This window comes from Teleopsis dalmanni, chromosome X (genome assembly GCF_002237135.1).
Source record: "Teleopsis dalmanni isolate 2A chromosome X, ASM223713v2, whole genome shotgun sequence".
Classification (NCBI taxonomy): Eukaryota; Metazoa; Arthropoda; class Insecta; order Diptera; family Diopsidae; genus Teleopsis; species Teleopsis dalmanni.
In genome coordinates this window covers 10,326,234-10,341,770 of record NC_051848.1, presented here as the reverse complement: position 1 = coordinate 10,341,770, position 15,537 = coordinate 10,326,234, and the positions used below count along the sequence as shown (strand labels likewise).

At 28.9% G+C, this 15,537-nt stretch overlaps 3 protein-coding genes across 3 annotated transcripts; all 3 read left to right on the top strand.

Annotated features, from left to right (window-relative positions):
* Window positions 1-308: 308 nt before the first annotated feature.
* On the top strand, window positions 309-4,883 carry LOC119689909 (probable trehalose-phosphate phosphatase C). The gene is made up of 4 exons (XM_038104842.1): window positions 309-759; window positions 3,946-4,466; window positions 4,556-4,662; window positions 4,723-4,883. The coding sequence occupies exons 1-4, from the start codon at window positions 548-550 to the stop codon at window positions 4,855-4,857; spliced, it is 975 nt and encodes a 324-aa protein (XP_037960770.1). The 5' UTR covers window positions 309-547; the 3' UTR covers window positions 4,858-4,883.
* Window positions 4,884-5,523: 640 nt separating this feature from the next.
* LOC119689540 (probable trehalose-phosphate phosphatase D) lies at window positions 5,524-12,659 on the top strand. Its single transcript, XM_038104389.1, has 4 exons — window positions 5,524-5,786; window positions 5,872-6,196; window positions 7,816-8,002; window positions 12,160-12,659. Exons 1-4 carry the CDS (start codon window positions 5,722-5,724, stop codon window positions 12,408-12,410), a joined length of 828 nt encoding a protein of 275 aa, XP_037960317.1. The 5' UTR covers window positions 5,524-5,721; the 3' UTR covers window positions 12,411-12,659.
* Window positions 12,660-13,706: 1,047 nt separating this feature from the next.
* LOC119687298 (protein YIPF6) lies at window positions 13,707-14,913 on the top strand. The gene is made up of 6 exons (XM_038101555.1): window positions 13,707-13,890; window positions 13,947-14,084; window positions 14,143-14,221; window positions 14,288-14,456; window positions 14,518-14,675; window positions 14,736-14,913. Exons 1-6 carry the CDS (start codon window positions 13,873-13,875, stop codon window positions 14,846-14,848), a joined length of 675 nt encoding a protein of 224 aa, XP_037957483.1. The 5' UTR covers window positions 13,707-13,872; the 3' UTR covers window positions 14,849-14,913.
* The last annotated feature ends 624 nt before the right edge of the window (window positions 14,914-15,537 follow it).

Genomic DNA, 15,537 nt, shown 5'->3' with positions numbered 1-15,537 from the left:
TGTCATGATATTAAATAAATATTGTTGCCCTGGTTACTACGTTCAATTCCTTCATATTTAACTCCAATCAAATTTAATATTCGTCGAAGCCTTTGCAATACCCATTGCAGATGGCTAAGAACACTTCGGCGCGTTGGACATGTTGCCATGATACCGTGATACCTGCCTGTGGTATAAGCCAACAAGAGAATTTAATATTTTTAAATTTATTTATTATTTTTCAATAAAATTTTAATGGTTTGGACATATAATTTTTAATTTATTTCAAAACTTTTTATTAGTCAGCTATTCAACACGTAAAAAATGAAGGATCTTTTATATGCGGTGTCACATATTCGGCGCAGTGCTTTAACATTTTTAAATTTTGTTTAATAAATTCGCAGCCTGGCAACTCTACAATTCTACAAGCACAACAATAACAAACACATTTGATTGTTGTTTTCAGTTCAATGATAATTTCCCGTTCGATTTGATGCTCTTTTATTGTGTAACATTAAATAAAAAGTTTGTGGCAAACGAAAAGAAAATATATTAAATAAAAGAAAGGATGAACCAAAGAATATGGAGCACAATTAGAACTAAAAATTCATTGCGTTTAATTGCTAGTAAAATTCTGAAAATTGAACATGTATGCCCACAAATAGTGGTTCGTCGCTATGAAGGTACATTGAGCGATAGAAGTGGAGGCAGTGTTCCAAGAGCAACACACACTTTGCCAATTATTAGTTGCCAACAAGATTTTGAATTGAAACTACCAACGTAAGTAAATTTTATTCTTCCCAGCAATTGCAATTAAAAAAAATGTTAAACGAAAAATATTAAGTAATTGCTGTGCTGTGCGTGATTAAAGTTGCATTCCTTCATTTAACACAGGACAGACTAGTGGATACTGCAGTATATAGAAACTATATTCGAATAATTGCAAAGTCAACTGACACTACGTACTGTAAACACTTGTCAACATCAACGACCAATCGTCTCACTACAAGCTTCTGTGGTACTTCAGCTGCTGTAGTAGCAGAATTCATATATTATTGCCGTTATAGCCTGAAGAGACCTGCGGCCGTTATTGCTGTTGGCGATTGGTTGTTGAGTTAGACGAGTGGTTGCAGGACTTAAAGCCGGCCACTTCTGCTTTTAATGTACATTCAATGTATTTAGTTTTTGTAGATTTTGCTATGTTAGATTCGTGCCAAGCTCATCATTATGAGATCAATTATTTAAGATTTGCCAAAAATTTTCTATAAATGCTGACATAACCAAACCAATGCATCTAATGAATTAATAATTTCTACTTTGGGTTTTTTATAACAAATTTTTTAACTAATTATTAAAAAAATAGTTTTTTCAAACGTGCCGGAAGTTTTTTTTTGTCTTACATATAACTATTATATTCTTCACATAGTATCAATTTAGTATTGTTAATTATATGTATGTATAACGCAATATAAAAAGAAGTTCTATAAGATATACAACATACTGTGATTGTGGAATAGGTATTAATATCTAGAATTGTAACACTAAACGCTATACACAACTTATTTATAACACTCTGCAAAAATCAACTATAAAATCGATGTAACCTTCTTCCTGGGTATTACAAATTGAAAAAAGTACCAGTATCAGAAAGTATCAGACTATATGTAGTTTAATAATTTAAGACGAGCTAGTGTCCAGCCGCTCTTGGAACCTACTCAACGGACCTATAAAGCGAGCTATAACAACCACAATCCTGTAAAAGAAACAAACATTATTATTATTATTTTTGTTTTTGTAGCCTTCAAGGTTCTGCAAAGCAAACAACATGAGAGAAATTACAAGAGCAATACATGGATTAGGAAGGGACTACATAAGTTAACGTTGTTGGTTCTCTTAATTAGCACCTAAGTTTTTTCTAAATTTACTTATTGAATAGGCGACACTTATTAAAATAATAGAGTTATAAACATGTCATTGAGCAATGAGTCATTGTTACGATGTTGGACTTCAAGAATTATAACATGTTAAAGGTGTTATTTATTCTTTGGTTATTCATATATTATATTATTTTTGAAAAACATATCATAATATATGATTATCAAGATTATCAATTTGATGAGAGATGTATCTAATAAACAGAAGCGTACACAAATATTTATTTAAGGGGAATTTTTGAAAACTACTTCGCAGTTCATATGAAAATAAATAATTGAATTAATTTAGAGAGAGTTTGAACCACAAAGGCCGCTTCTAATTCTGACCAGAATAATGAACAACACCTCTTTGTTGGTACTAAAAGACATATTATTTTATTCTAACTGACGTAAGAAATACTTCATTTTATACTTTAAACTAGGAAATCAATATTCTGTTTTAATTAAGTGAAAATATCTATTGCATCTATCGGAAAGACATTTGAGGAAATAAACATTCCAAGAAAATAATGGTTTACTGGCGAGTAGTGGGCTATGAATGCCCTATGAACAGATAAGTGGTATTTTGCTTTTCCTCCTCTAAATTACAGGTTTGATATTCAATATTGCAATAGACACATATCCTGTCGACGTACCCATCCCTAAGACAGTGTCTCTTTAGTACATCACTTGTATTAGAAAGCTAAAGCAAATTCGACGAATTGATTGCATAATTGATTTACCTTTTTAAACTATTTAGTGTGTATAGTAAGTCCTACTGAGAATAAATGACATGTGTAAGCTTGTAAGTTGGTACGTAAAGAAAATAATGTCGGATAACTAATCATATAATCCTAATCACCTTAATAAAATTAATCCTTTTAATAGTATCAATTTTCCCGTTTATCTATTTTTTACAGTTGTATTGATCGGAGTGGGCGGAAGTAATTGATTGTATGAAGCGATACAATTATCTTTGTATCAATTTATAAGGTTGCTACTGAACATATCAAATTCAATATAAAAACATAACTATTTCATCATCATTACCATCATTATCATCATTATCAATATTACTATTTTCATCATTAACGTCAGTATCGCCATAATTATCATTTACAATTATCTTTGTATCAATTTATAAGGTTGCTACTGAAGATATCAAATAAAATGTAAAAACATAACTATTTCATCATCATTACCATCATTATCATCATTATCAATATTACTATTTTCATCAGTAATGTGAGTATCGCCATAATTATCATTCACATTATCATCTTAATCTTCCTTTCATCATTGTTATTGTTTTCATCATTATCATCTTATTATCCTCATCTCATTCATAATCATCTATTATAAACATCGTCATCGCCATTATATAATCATATAGTTTAATTAAGAACCTAATTCCACAATTTTCCGGTTAATAACGCATTAATTCCGTCAATTTATCTACTGCTTGAATCTTCTCTTTTGCGTATTTCTGGAATTTTGCTTTCTTTGCTATTCTTATATGTCCCAATCAATGTAGCCCTTATTTAAAGTAAAATTGGCAATACCACCACCATCTCATAGTTATAACGTCTATTATGTGTTTTTCAGCTTTTTAATGAACTCGCTAGCAAAATTTGATGATGATCTATGATTCACGAAACTTAGTCTAAACTAAATACATCAAAAAAGTACCAGCCATCAGTTCGGATAGACTAACAAGCGTTTAATGATACAGTTTAAGTTATATGAGACTATGAGAGCAATAATGGACTAACCTATTAATATATAGCACACAATTCTCCGCTGATCATACAAGTGCTACATTACGTCAACAAAAAAAGTTGTTTAAAATGTTTTAATGGCACTATCTACCGAATTCTTATAATTTATAATTTTGAAATTAAAAAAGGTTACCTAAAGATTTTTCTATTGTTGTGTGTTAGTACTGCTCCAGTATTGCTCTCATTGTCTTCTCCCTATCCATATATGTGACAGATAGTTTTTCTGTATAGTTTGCCTGATAACTATAATTTACAAATTAAACTCATTACTGTAGCTTTATTAATGCAGACTGCCAACTTGCTTTATTTTTCGATTATGATGGTACTTTGGCGTCCATAGCTGATCATCCAAAGAATACAAATCTTAGTGAAGATGTTCAGAATCTACTCAACAAAATCGTTAAATGTCAGAAAATTCGTCTTGCCATCATTACAGGACGATTAGTTGATGACATACAAAATAAAGTTAATTTTAAGGATAGGAGTATCGATTATGCAGGAAACCATGGACTTGAAATACAAACTCGAGATGGTTCACGTCATGATTATGAACTGTCAATCGAAACGCAAGAAGTATACAAACACCTAATAGAAGAATTGAATAAAAAATGCTCTATAAATAATGCTTGGATCGAGGACAAACGGGTCTCTTTGACTTATCATTTCAAAAATACACCAGCGAATCTAAAGGAAAAACAAAGACAATTAGCAAAAGAAATAATCGAATCATACGGTTACACAGTGACCAGTGCTCATGATGGTTTAGAAGGAAGACCTCCAGTTAAATGGAATAAAGGTATATTAATATTTAATATTGTATATATGAATAAGAAAATTGAATTCCTTTTAAGAAAATTGAGTACAGTTTATATCTTTATATTGTAGGTAGTGCGGCACTCTTCCTTTTGGAACATTGTTATGGAAGTAATTGGGCTAAGAATATTAAAGTAATATATGCTGGCGATGACTTTTCAGATGAAGACGCAATGAAGGTAAAATTCTATTTACATAATCTCATACTTATTACTTAAAGTAATACTTCGTTTTTTTAGGCTCTGAAATGTGTTGCAAAAACATTTAGAATATCATCAGATCCCAGTATTCAAACAGCTGCAGATTTCATATTACCATCACAGGAAGTTGTTGTTGATTTGTTGAAGTGGATAATTAAAATTTATAAACTTTAATTTTTTATACGAGTCAACTATAAATTTTACATATATATATATGTATATATATGGTATAATATATATATACTTATATATATATGAATGTATATACATAGATATAAATTTATATGCATGTCGTTGTTTATATTTGTGGCTTCATTAAAAATAGACTTCTGAAACGTTAAAATTAATAGTGTGTAAATGTTAATAAATAAAATTATGAAAAAGGAGAAAAGGCAACATATTTTGTTTATTATGGGGAACTTAGAAGAAAGTATTTTGCCATAGTTCAAAACTGAACAATATACATATAAAATTGGAAAATTTTCGGAGAAAATGCCGTCATAAATTGACTTTGTTGCTACTGTTTCTTCATTATTTTCTCGCTATGCTATCGTGCACTTTAGGCGGTTTTAGTGAGAAAAAAGTAAATTTATAATAGCATAAATTCATTTTTTGAAAAATTGGTCATATATCTTTGATTCGAAGAGTTTGTTGGTTCTTTGATTCTATGCACAAACAAGCACACACTTGCACACGCACACCAATGAACAGAGAAAGTAATGCTTGTGGAAACATTTTGTAGCCTATGTAATCCTCCAACAAGTGTACCGCTTATTTTATATTTAGAAAATATTGAAATGAGCGATGAGAGTGTGCGCCCACCAACGTTCGGTGCAGCATGGCTAGTTTATCTTGGCAACTGAAAAGCATATGAAATTGGTACATCCGATGCCAACTTGTTTGTCAGTAGTATTATAACAGTCTGCGAGCGTATACGCCACGTCCAGTAAAAGCGGGTCTCACCAATTATATATACATATATATATATATAAAATAAACTTCTTTTATTATTTGCTTTAAAAATTTGATAAACAAAAAATGGCAGAACAAAAGAAAGCTCCATTGTTAAAGAAGGAAGAAGATTTTGTTAAAGCCCTTGATGGGTAAGTAATTTCCGCATATTTACTATTCTGCATTTATCACTTACATTATCAATTTACAAGTATATTAATTTTAATTTTGTTTCAGTTTCATAAATCCAGCCACAGATCAAGTTGCTTTACTTCTGGATTATGATGGTACTCTTGCTCCACTCACCGAAGAATTGTCAGCCATGCCAAAAGATACTGAAATCAATATCAAAAAATTGGCTGCCAACGAAAAAATTTTCATGTGTGTTTTTTCGGGTCGTGAATTGAATGATATCAAAAATCATTTGAAATTCCCCAATGTTACATACGCTGGTAACCATGGTTTGGAAGTTGAATACCCATCTGGAAAGAAATTTAAAATCGAAATGCCAGAAGAATTATTGGAAAAACATAATAAATTGGTAGCTGAGTTGAGAGAGAAGGTTCGTTAAAAGTATTTCCGTATAAAAGTTTAATATTCTAGTATCAGACAGCCCAACGAAAGACAAGACTCACTTAGATCTTATACAGTAAACAGATTATAACAGATTATTATTAACTATAATCAACTACACATTATGAACGCTTGATGATAGTTTTTCCTCTTCGTGACGCACATTACGTCCGACTACAAAATTGTAGCTAAGCCGATACAGTACCATATATAAAACTTTAGTATGACGTGAACAGACTATATATCCAAATTGAAAAAAGAAAAATCATAATTTAAAATTTACAATTTCAAATTGATATACACACAGTTATATACATAAAGTTTTCGTTGCCAAAAGATAAGACCGAAGATATTTCAATATCGAATACTTATTTACTTTATATAATCACACAAGAAAGAAAATATTTACTCATTCTGCTGACGATGACGGTACACAGTTTCCAATAAAAATATGTAAAATTGATTGCTGACGCTTCCCGCCTTATGATTATATTTTTATTTTTACTATTATTATAAATCACTCTAATTGTGAATGTCAAAATTCTAGAATTCTAGAATCAATTACAAATTCATTATACTTATACTTGATTCTTCTCTAAGAAAATAATATGATTGTATATTAGACTGGATCATTACATTGTTAAGGACTCATCCAATAATAAATGATAATGTTCAAAAATCAGTAAGTTTCGTTCTTCACATTATAGATATTGGTTGCTTAAATAATAATTTGATTCATACTAGACAATTATTAAGTATCCCTACACAACTGAATGACAAAGCTCTAAATTTAATTATAATTTTAATGTTCATATTTTTGATAGTTATTAAAAAGTTATTTATTATTTGATTATTCTATTATTATTTTATTCTTCTATTACTTAAATTAATTACAAATTTATTCTTCATATTTTTAATTCTTTTCTAAGATAATAATTTGATTCTTAAGAGATTATTAAACATCGCTTTAATTGTACATAATAAGATTCTAATATTACAAATTACAAATTCCTCTTTTTTACTCTTAACCCTTCTCTTAGATAATAATTTGATATGTACTAGAAAATTATTGAACATTCCTCTTATACTAAATGACAAATGACCTAAAAAAAATTACTATTTTATTCTTTATATATTTAATCTTTATATCTTTTTCAAGATAATAATTTGATTCGTAATAAATTATTAAAACATCAAACATCAAACATCTCTCCGTCCTAAAAATAAATGATACAATTCTTAAATCATTCAAAAATCCATGCTTTTTATTCAAAAGTTTTCCTTTAGATAATAATTTGTTTCTTAATTATTATAATTATTAAATTATTAAATATTTTTCCAACAATAAATGATTAAATTCTCAAATCAATTATAAATTATATTATTGTTTATTTTCGATTTTTCTCTTAGATAATAAATTGTTACTTAGTAGAAATTATTAAACATTTCTCTTAAAATTAAATGCCAAATTCTAGATCAACTGCAATTTTATTCATCATACCCCAATAAGATAATAATTCTATTCTTAATATAATGTTATTTACAATCTCTCTAATACTGAATGACTTAAATCCTGTATTATTTACAATTTCATTTTCTCTTGTAAAGGTTGTGTGTTCCGGTGCTTGGGTTGAGGACAAGAAAATCTCAGTCACTTATCATTACAAGGGAGTAAATGATAAGCTTAAGGGAAAACTTATTGAAACCGCTAAGGGACTTATTCAAGGCCATGGTTTTCAACTAATTGAAACACCCTATGCTTTGGAGGGCAAACCCCGTGTCAACTGGGACAAAGGTAAGTGCTCTAGATCAAGAGTTCATACTTTCATTCACTTGTACTTGCATCATTTTGTACTCCCACGAATATCTTGCATAATATATAACATATAGATATATAACATATAGCATATAAGTATCTATGTATAATTATTTGTATAATAAATACTTCATGGCATATACTGCGAGATTGTACGTACCTAAGGCAGCTAAATAGCTAAACAGCTGCCTTAACCTATTACAAATTGGATTTGCGTTTGTAAAAGATTTTATTTTTTGATGACTAGAAATTTTAATTCAAACAATAAACAAAATACATAAATTTAAAGCGTTTTCTCAAAAATAAATTTTATATCAGAAACTTGCAATTCAATCATTCACACAATATTATCGCCGCGGTCGCAAAGTGTGTATCTATGAGTAAAAATATTGAAATAAATCATCAAAAAAATATTTGTGTAGGCGATCATACCGTGCCTAAACAACTGAACAACAACAAAGAACAATAACAACAAATAATAAAAATAATAAAAATAATATTAAAAAATTAAAAAATTAAAATAATAGCGAATGCAAAATACAGAACACATCAAAAAGAATATACGGACTGCAAAATAAAAATATTTAAATATTTAAAAATGTAAAAATTTCACGAAAAATAAAAATTAATGTCTTTGCATACAGTACATGAGCAACACATGTACCATGCACATAAGTTCATGGTAGATATAGTATTCTCTATTCTGATTTACATACATATATCACAATATAATTGTATTACAATATTGCAATACAATTACCACATGCAAAGAAGGGGATAAATGAATAAAGAGAGCTACGCGAGGGTTCTGGATTTGTATTAAATCGATATTGAAGAGGGATTATGCTATCCGATTAGATAAGCTAAATGATTTCAAATAAAATCAATGTGGTATATAAAGAAGGAATTAATGGAATAGATAACACTGAAGATACTGATGTATCACAATAGCAGTATCGTATGTAAGAAATGGAATAACGTATTTCCAAGATAGAGGACAATATTATACTATAAAAAAACTAGAAGTATTGTATTTAATGGAAATGGATATTGAGTAAATAAATTCTTAGAAAAAAGATTTATTTCAAAGCTTTTAGTTCTCATGGAATCGATATTGAAGAAGAATTTTAATAAATAAATTCTTAGAAAAAAGATTTGTTTCAAAGCTTTTAGTTCTCATGGAATCGATATTGAAGAAGAATTTTACTGTTAAAAAAGATAAGTGGCTTATATGATGATAAAGTCAGTAGGGTATATAAGCAAGAAAGTAATGTAAGGAAGTCTTCATTGAATCGATATTGAAGAAGAACAAATACTGCTAGAATATTTAACTATTCTTTGGGTTGTGTAACGATACAGTCAGTTTAGTATATAAATAGATACATGCGAATGTCTTAATATTATTAAAATATTAAGATATTGGACGGAAATAATGCTCAAATAGATGTTCTAATAGATAATCGGTATGTATAATAATAAAATCAGTCAGATTACTAAACAAGGAAGTAACATATTTAGATAATAAAGTGATCAGTTCCGAAAAATGATTACACTCTATGATTGCACACAAAGTCGTTTTAAGCACAAATAAAGAACCAAGCATTGTGATAATCACCACAAAATCAGTATAGTATTTGAGAATAAATGCTAATTTATATAGTGTTGTATAATTAGTATAATTAGTATAATATATAGTATAATGAATGATGGATACCAAGAAAAGAAATATATTTGACAGTGTTTGTTTTAATCACATTGACATTGTAGTGAAATTGTTCTATATGGGCAGTGAAATGAATCTATTAGCAGACATAGTTAAAGTTTCGAACTAAAATATTGTTGGTTGGTGCAACTATCATATATAACATATATTTTTATATACAGGAGTTTTAGAATTAAGTAAGTGATCAAAGTAGTTGCAGCTTTGATCACTCACAGTAATATTATAAAATTTGTAGCAGACTGAAAACAATAGATCTCTAGGTCGGAGTGCAAATTCTTCCAACATAATAATCTTCATAATCACCTTTAAAACAATAATACACCTATTATATATTTTATCGGCGCGATTGTGTTATGTCACAATCATAACTAAATCCATTTTCTGATATTAACAATTAATGTATAAAGTTATGCCATTATTCTAACTACTTTTATATGGTTTCTCGCTAGTGGCAATAGTTTCGAATCTTCCATAATTCCGCAGGTTAACAAATTATCTAATGTTACGTAACATTATATATATATAATTTTTTTTAAGTATACTTATGTACATATATGAACTCCATAAATACAAGAATATATACTATAAACATAAAGTGGTTCTTTCATTACTGAGAAAGCATTTAAACGCGCATGTCTGCCAAGAATCCACAGTGGTCTTTTTGTTTTTGAGTTTCCAAAAATTTAAAAATATTTAAAAACATAAAAGATTTCCACATTGGTGCCGTCTGAAAGCCAAAGTAAAAATACAATATTTCGCATATTCACTCTACTTTTCAAAAGTCTATAACACACACCTATATACCTATATATATATAATTTTAATATGTACATATATATATATATATATATATGTGGCATATATATACTATACATAAAAATAATGGCCCGTTTAGTACATAGAAACTTTGTTGATATGACAGCTGCTTTGATTAAGAAGATTCTGACTCTTCTAAACGTTGTTGTGTTCGTTAGTTCTCCGAGTCGTATCTCTTCTGTATCCAAAAAATAAACTAAACTAAACAAAAATATTTAATTAAAAAAAACATGCGAATCTAAAAAACATTTCTGAACAAATATGAATATTTGTTTTTATTTCAAAGCTGGACGCTCAAGAGAAAAATAAAATATGTTAAATTGAAAAACGTATGTAGGCTTGAGGTTCTAGAACTCCAGGACATACAACAATCAACACAAAGTATTTTACCGGTAAATGCGTCTTTCTGCTTTACAAAATACAAGTATTTACCTGTATTCTGGTATTTTCATATATAATTTTTTCTGAAAAGAATTTTCCGTTTTCCAGATCTAGATTTACTTTACATAACACCGAACCTGTAGAATTTTCTTGTTAACTGCTCAATACCTAAAGTTGCTTAAGAATTAAACTTCGAATAAACAATAATTTTACTTCTATGCCGTTATGTATTTATCATATAGATCATTTTTATATTCTAATAAAAAACTCAGAACTCTAGAATACTCCAGATAACTTTTTTTTTTGTATCATAGACTGTAATTAAATAGAACCACCAACCGAACCAATAGTTTTGCAAATACTAAACCAACATACAAAAGTAAATAAACTGTTTTTTAAACCAAACTAAAGGTCCAGAATATCGAATCATTTCAAAACCCTAATTGGGCACGATTATTATGGCTTATACTTAGTTTAATAATATTAAAAAAGAGTTACCTCAATAGATTTTGCTCTTATGTCTCGTTTTTTAATAACATTAAAACAAATATTTTATATATTTATGATTACCTAAAAATTTAATCAATTATAATTAAACAAAAATTTTTGTTGTTGCAATTCACTATTGTTCGAAACCTCTATGAAAAAAAATACTTTCTATTAAGCAAAATAATCACTGCCGTTATAACTGAAGTTAAAAGCAAATTTAATGTAAACGTTTTTTTTAAAGATTTCAATTAACGTATACCGATAAGACTCTCTCACCTAATAAGTCCTATTATTATTTTACATATTCTTGCATGGATTTGTATATTCGTGAATAAAATATCCACTGATCTTCTCGACTCATGCCAAATGGTTGCCTGAATTAAAAGCTTACAGTGTTCATTTGGCTCTAGTTTAAATACTGTATTATTTTATAAATATGCAGCATTCCTTGGGTCAATACTGCTTTCCATGACGTGGAAAATTTTTTCTATGACGGTTTTCCACTACTACTACATCTCTTGACTTATGTAAAGTGTATCGATAGATAACGTAAGATGTTGCTTATTAGATCCTTGAGAGTTGAGCGGTAAATGATTCCACGACGTTGAGCTTTTTAATAGGATATTTTCTTGCAGCTATAATTAAATATAATAATAAGAATTTTATAAATGTTTCTATGCCTTTAAAGTTATGCTAACATTATAATATTTTTTTTGTTTAATTTTAGGTGAGGGCGCTAAAATGATTTTGGAGAAACATTTCGATGCTGACTGGGCCAAGAATCTTAAGATCATATATTGCGGTGATGACACTACTGATGAGGATGCCACCAAAATGCTTTTCGGTATTGGCAAGACTTTCCGTGTATCCGAACTTCCAACATTGAAAACTTATGCCAATTATCAAATTAAAACTGTTGAAGAAGTTGGTTGGCTATTAAAGGCTATTCAAGCGAACTACGAGAAAAAGAAGAATTAAATATAATCAGTTTGAACTCATTGTTCCAATTCAGTAAGACAGATATCTGTGGTTATATGTAGACCATATGAATCGTCAAGCTGACAATTGCTCATACATACATGAACGTATGTATGTAGAATATCTTTTATTTTAGTGTTTCATCTCTTTTTAATCAAATTATGTATTTATAAAATATAAAATTAGTCAGCCCATGTAATCAATATGTTTATTACTAAACTGAATAAATAATAAATTTTTTACACAAAAGTATTGTTGTTTTTTGGTTTTACATTTTTTTTAAATTGTTTAACGAATTAATTATGAAACCATGACTGGTACGAAAGCAGGGCTGCTATCATAATAGAATATTTTAAAATTCACTATTATTGTTGTGCTTTGCTAGACTGTAGTGAGCGCGCCAAATAAACGCATCATATGTTTCAAAAAATAGATATTATATCGTGTTTTTTCACATTGAATATATGCAAAATAAACTGAGTACGAACGCGTTTCACTATCGAAAAGCTTGTAAAGTTATAATATCATATATATTGCGGCTTAACTTTTGATAAAAAACACTATAGAAACACATAACCATCATTTAGTTTAATTAAAGCTAATGTTATATATACAACTTTATCAAACTTTATTGAATTAATTATGCTAATGGTAACATATATTTACCTCCACCAAAAAAATCAATATGTTAAAGCTTTTTCGATTGCGGATTTTAATAAAGGCACGAATTTTACCATATGGGTTTTTTACAAAATAATATATTATAGTTTATAACCTATCCAAAATACCTATTTAAAATTTAAAAACTTCTTAATTTGGCATGGGTAAAATAATTTAATTGTTAATTTTATTTGTGTAGAAATGGCGTATTTCCATTTTTCTACTCTTGTAATTTGCGCATTATTAATTTTGGATTCCGAATAGACAATATTGTTCATTATTCGGTAAATCAACAGCTGATTCTGATTTGTCTACCGCGAATCAATAAACAAAATCAGCTGATTTAAACATTCGTTTTTAATTTTATCCAGAAAGAATAAAAAAATTATGTTTAGGTTTTTATAGTTTGCAAATTCTTTATTTGTACTTTCTGCGTTCTATGTAGTTTCAACAGATCATGAATGAACTTAATGAAACAATGCAATATATTTTATATCACGCACTCGTATTGTAAATTTACGACAATATGTGTGAGATGAAAATAGTTTACGTGCTAAAAAAATTTGAAAAGTATTTTGTTTACATAAACTTTTGAAGTATTCAGTAATCACTGCAATGCCTCCACAATTTAGCATAGTTCGCTGTTGTCATCACACGTATACGTCAAGTGCGAAACAAGAAACAAAACGTCAAATTGTTATCAACCAAATAAATAAAAAGTTTTGCAAAACAGACAATTCAGAAATACGTTGTATATCTTTTTGTTGCAAATGAGTTAACATTTATTTGAAAAGTATTCAGAATGGACAGTAAATTAGAGGTATAGTCATTTGAAATAATCTATGTATTGTCAGTATTAAATTACTTTTGTGTAAGATGTTTGAAGACATTCCAACAACACCACAACATTTGGACTTGGAAGGTGATATGTCCGTACCAGGTGCTAATAAGCAATCTTCGAAACCTGGAGAACCTGATTTTAATACACTGGATGAACCGATTAAGGAGACCATAGTTAGTATCTTTGCCACATTTAGTAAACGATTGTTATAATCAAATATTTAATCTGCAGTTGCGAGACATGCGTGCGGTTGGGATAAAATTCTATCACGTATTATATCCAAAAGAAAAATCAACTTTATTAAAAGACTGTGAGTAATAATTCTTGTGTTACGAAGTTTTATTATATATGTGTTTTGCGCTTTTAAACATTACAGGGGATCTTTGGGGTCCTTTAGTTCTCTGCACATTTATGGCAACTATTTTGCAGGGATCAGCAGAAGACAGCTTATATGATGGAGGCCCAGAATTTGCGCAGGTATTTGTTATAGTTTGGATTGGAGCAGCAATAGTTACAATCAACTCAAAATTATTAGGCGGTAACATGTAAGTGTGGTCTTATAAATAGTTAGTTTTATTTTAATGTGGAGAATCGACTCTATTATAGCTCTTTCTTTCAATCCGTTTGTGTTTTGGGCTATTGCCTTACACCAGTTGCGGTCGCACTAATCGTGTGTCGTGTCATGCTATTAGCGACGCAAACGAAATTATTATTTTTCTTGCGATTGATCACCACTATTGTTGGCTTTTGCTGGGCGACATATGGTAAACTTGTTAAGATTTCAATGCATTAAAATTTATTTTTGAATGACTTCATATTTTTAGCATCTTATGTTTTTCTGGGTGATAGTCAACCACCTAATCGAAAACCATTGGCGGTTTATCCAATATTTTTGTTTTTCTTTATAATATCTTGGCTTGTTATATCACATAATTGAAGTGATGATGTATTGTTTACGTTCCAAACTATGACTAATCTATTAATAAAAAATAAATACGAAAAGCATTTTTTTAAATATCTAAAAAGCTTTATTTAATAATAATAATAATTCAACTACACAATACATGCTTTTATACAACAAGAACAATAATGACAACCAAAATTTGGCGGTTCAACGTCCCTAAACCATTTCTTATCGACAAATAAATCTATCCGAATTACAATAAGTGCATAACATAGTTGAATGCAAAAGTGTCATATGTAAATGGTAAGATATGAAAAGAGGCGAGGAGAGGTGAGATACTTTAGTTAATGTGGTTAGGTGACTAAAAAGCATTTTCCTGTTTCAAAAAGTTTAAGACGAGTATTTTCACTATTTTGGTGCTTTAAGATTGGAACGGCGAATTCATAAAGTTGGATTTCACTTAAGATAAATGACACTTAATGATATCGTTGTCTTTAAGTAGGATACACAAACAGTGTCTTATGCTGCAAATGTGCTTAGTCATCAAAAGCTAAGCAATACTTATAAAGATTTAGATTTATGTTTCAAACTACAGCTTGGATAGGATTGTAGAATCCTATCATGCACAAACAAGATAAACATATTGCAGATATTGCTTTAACTTCAGTGCAATGTTCATACATCAGAAGTAATTATTTAAATATAACTTAAACCAAATAAAA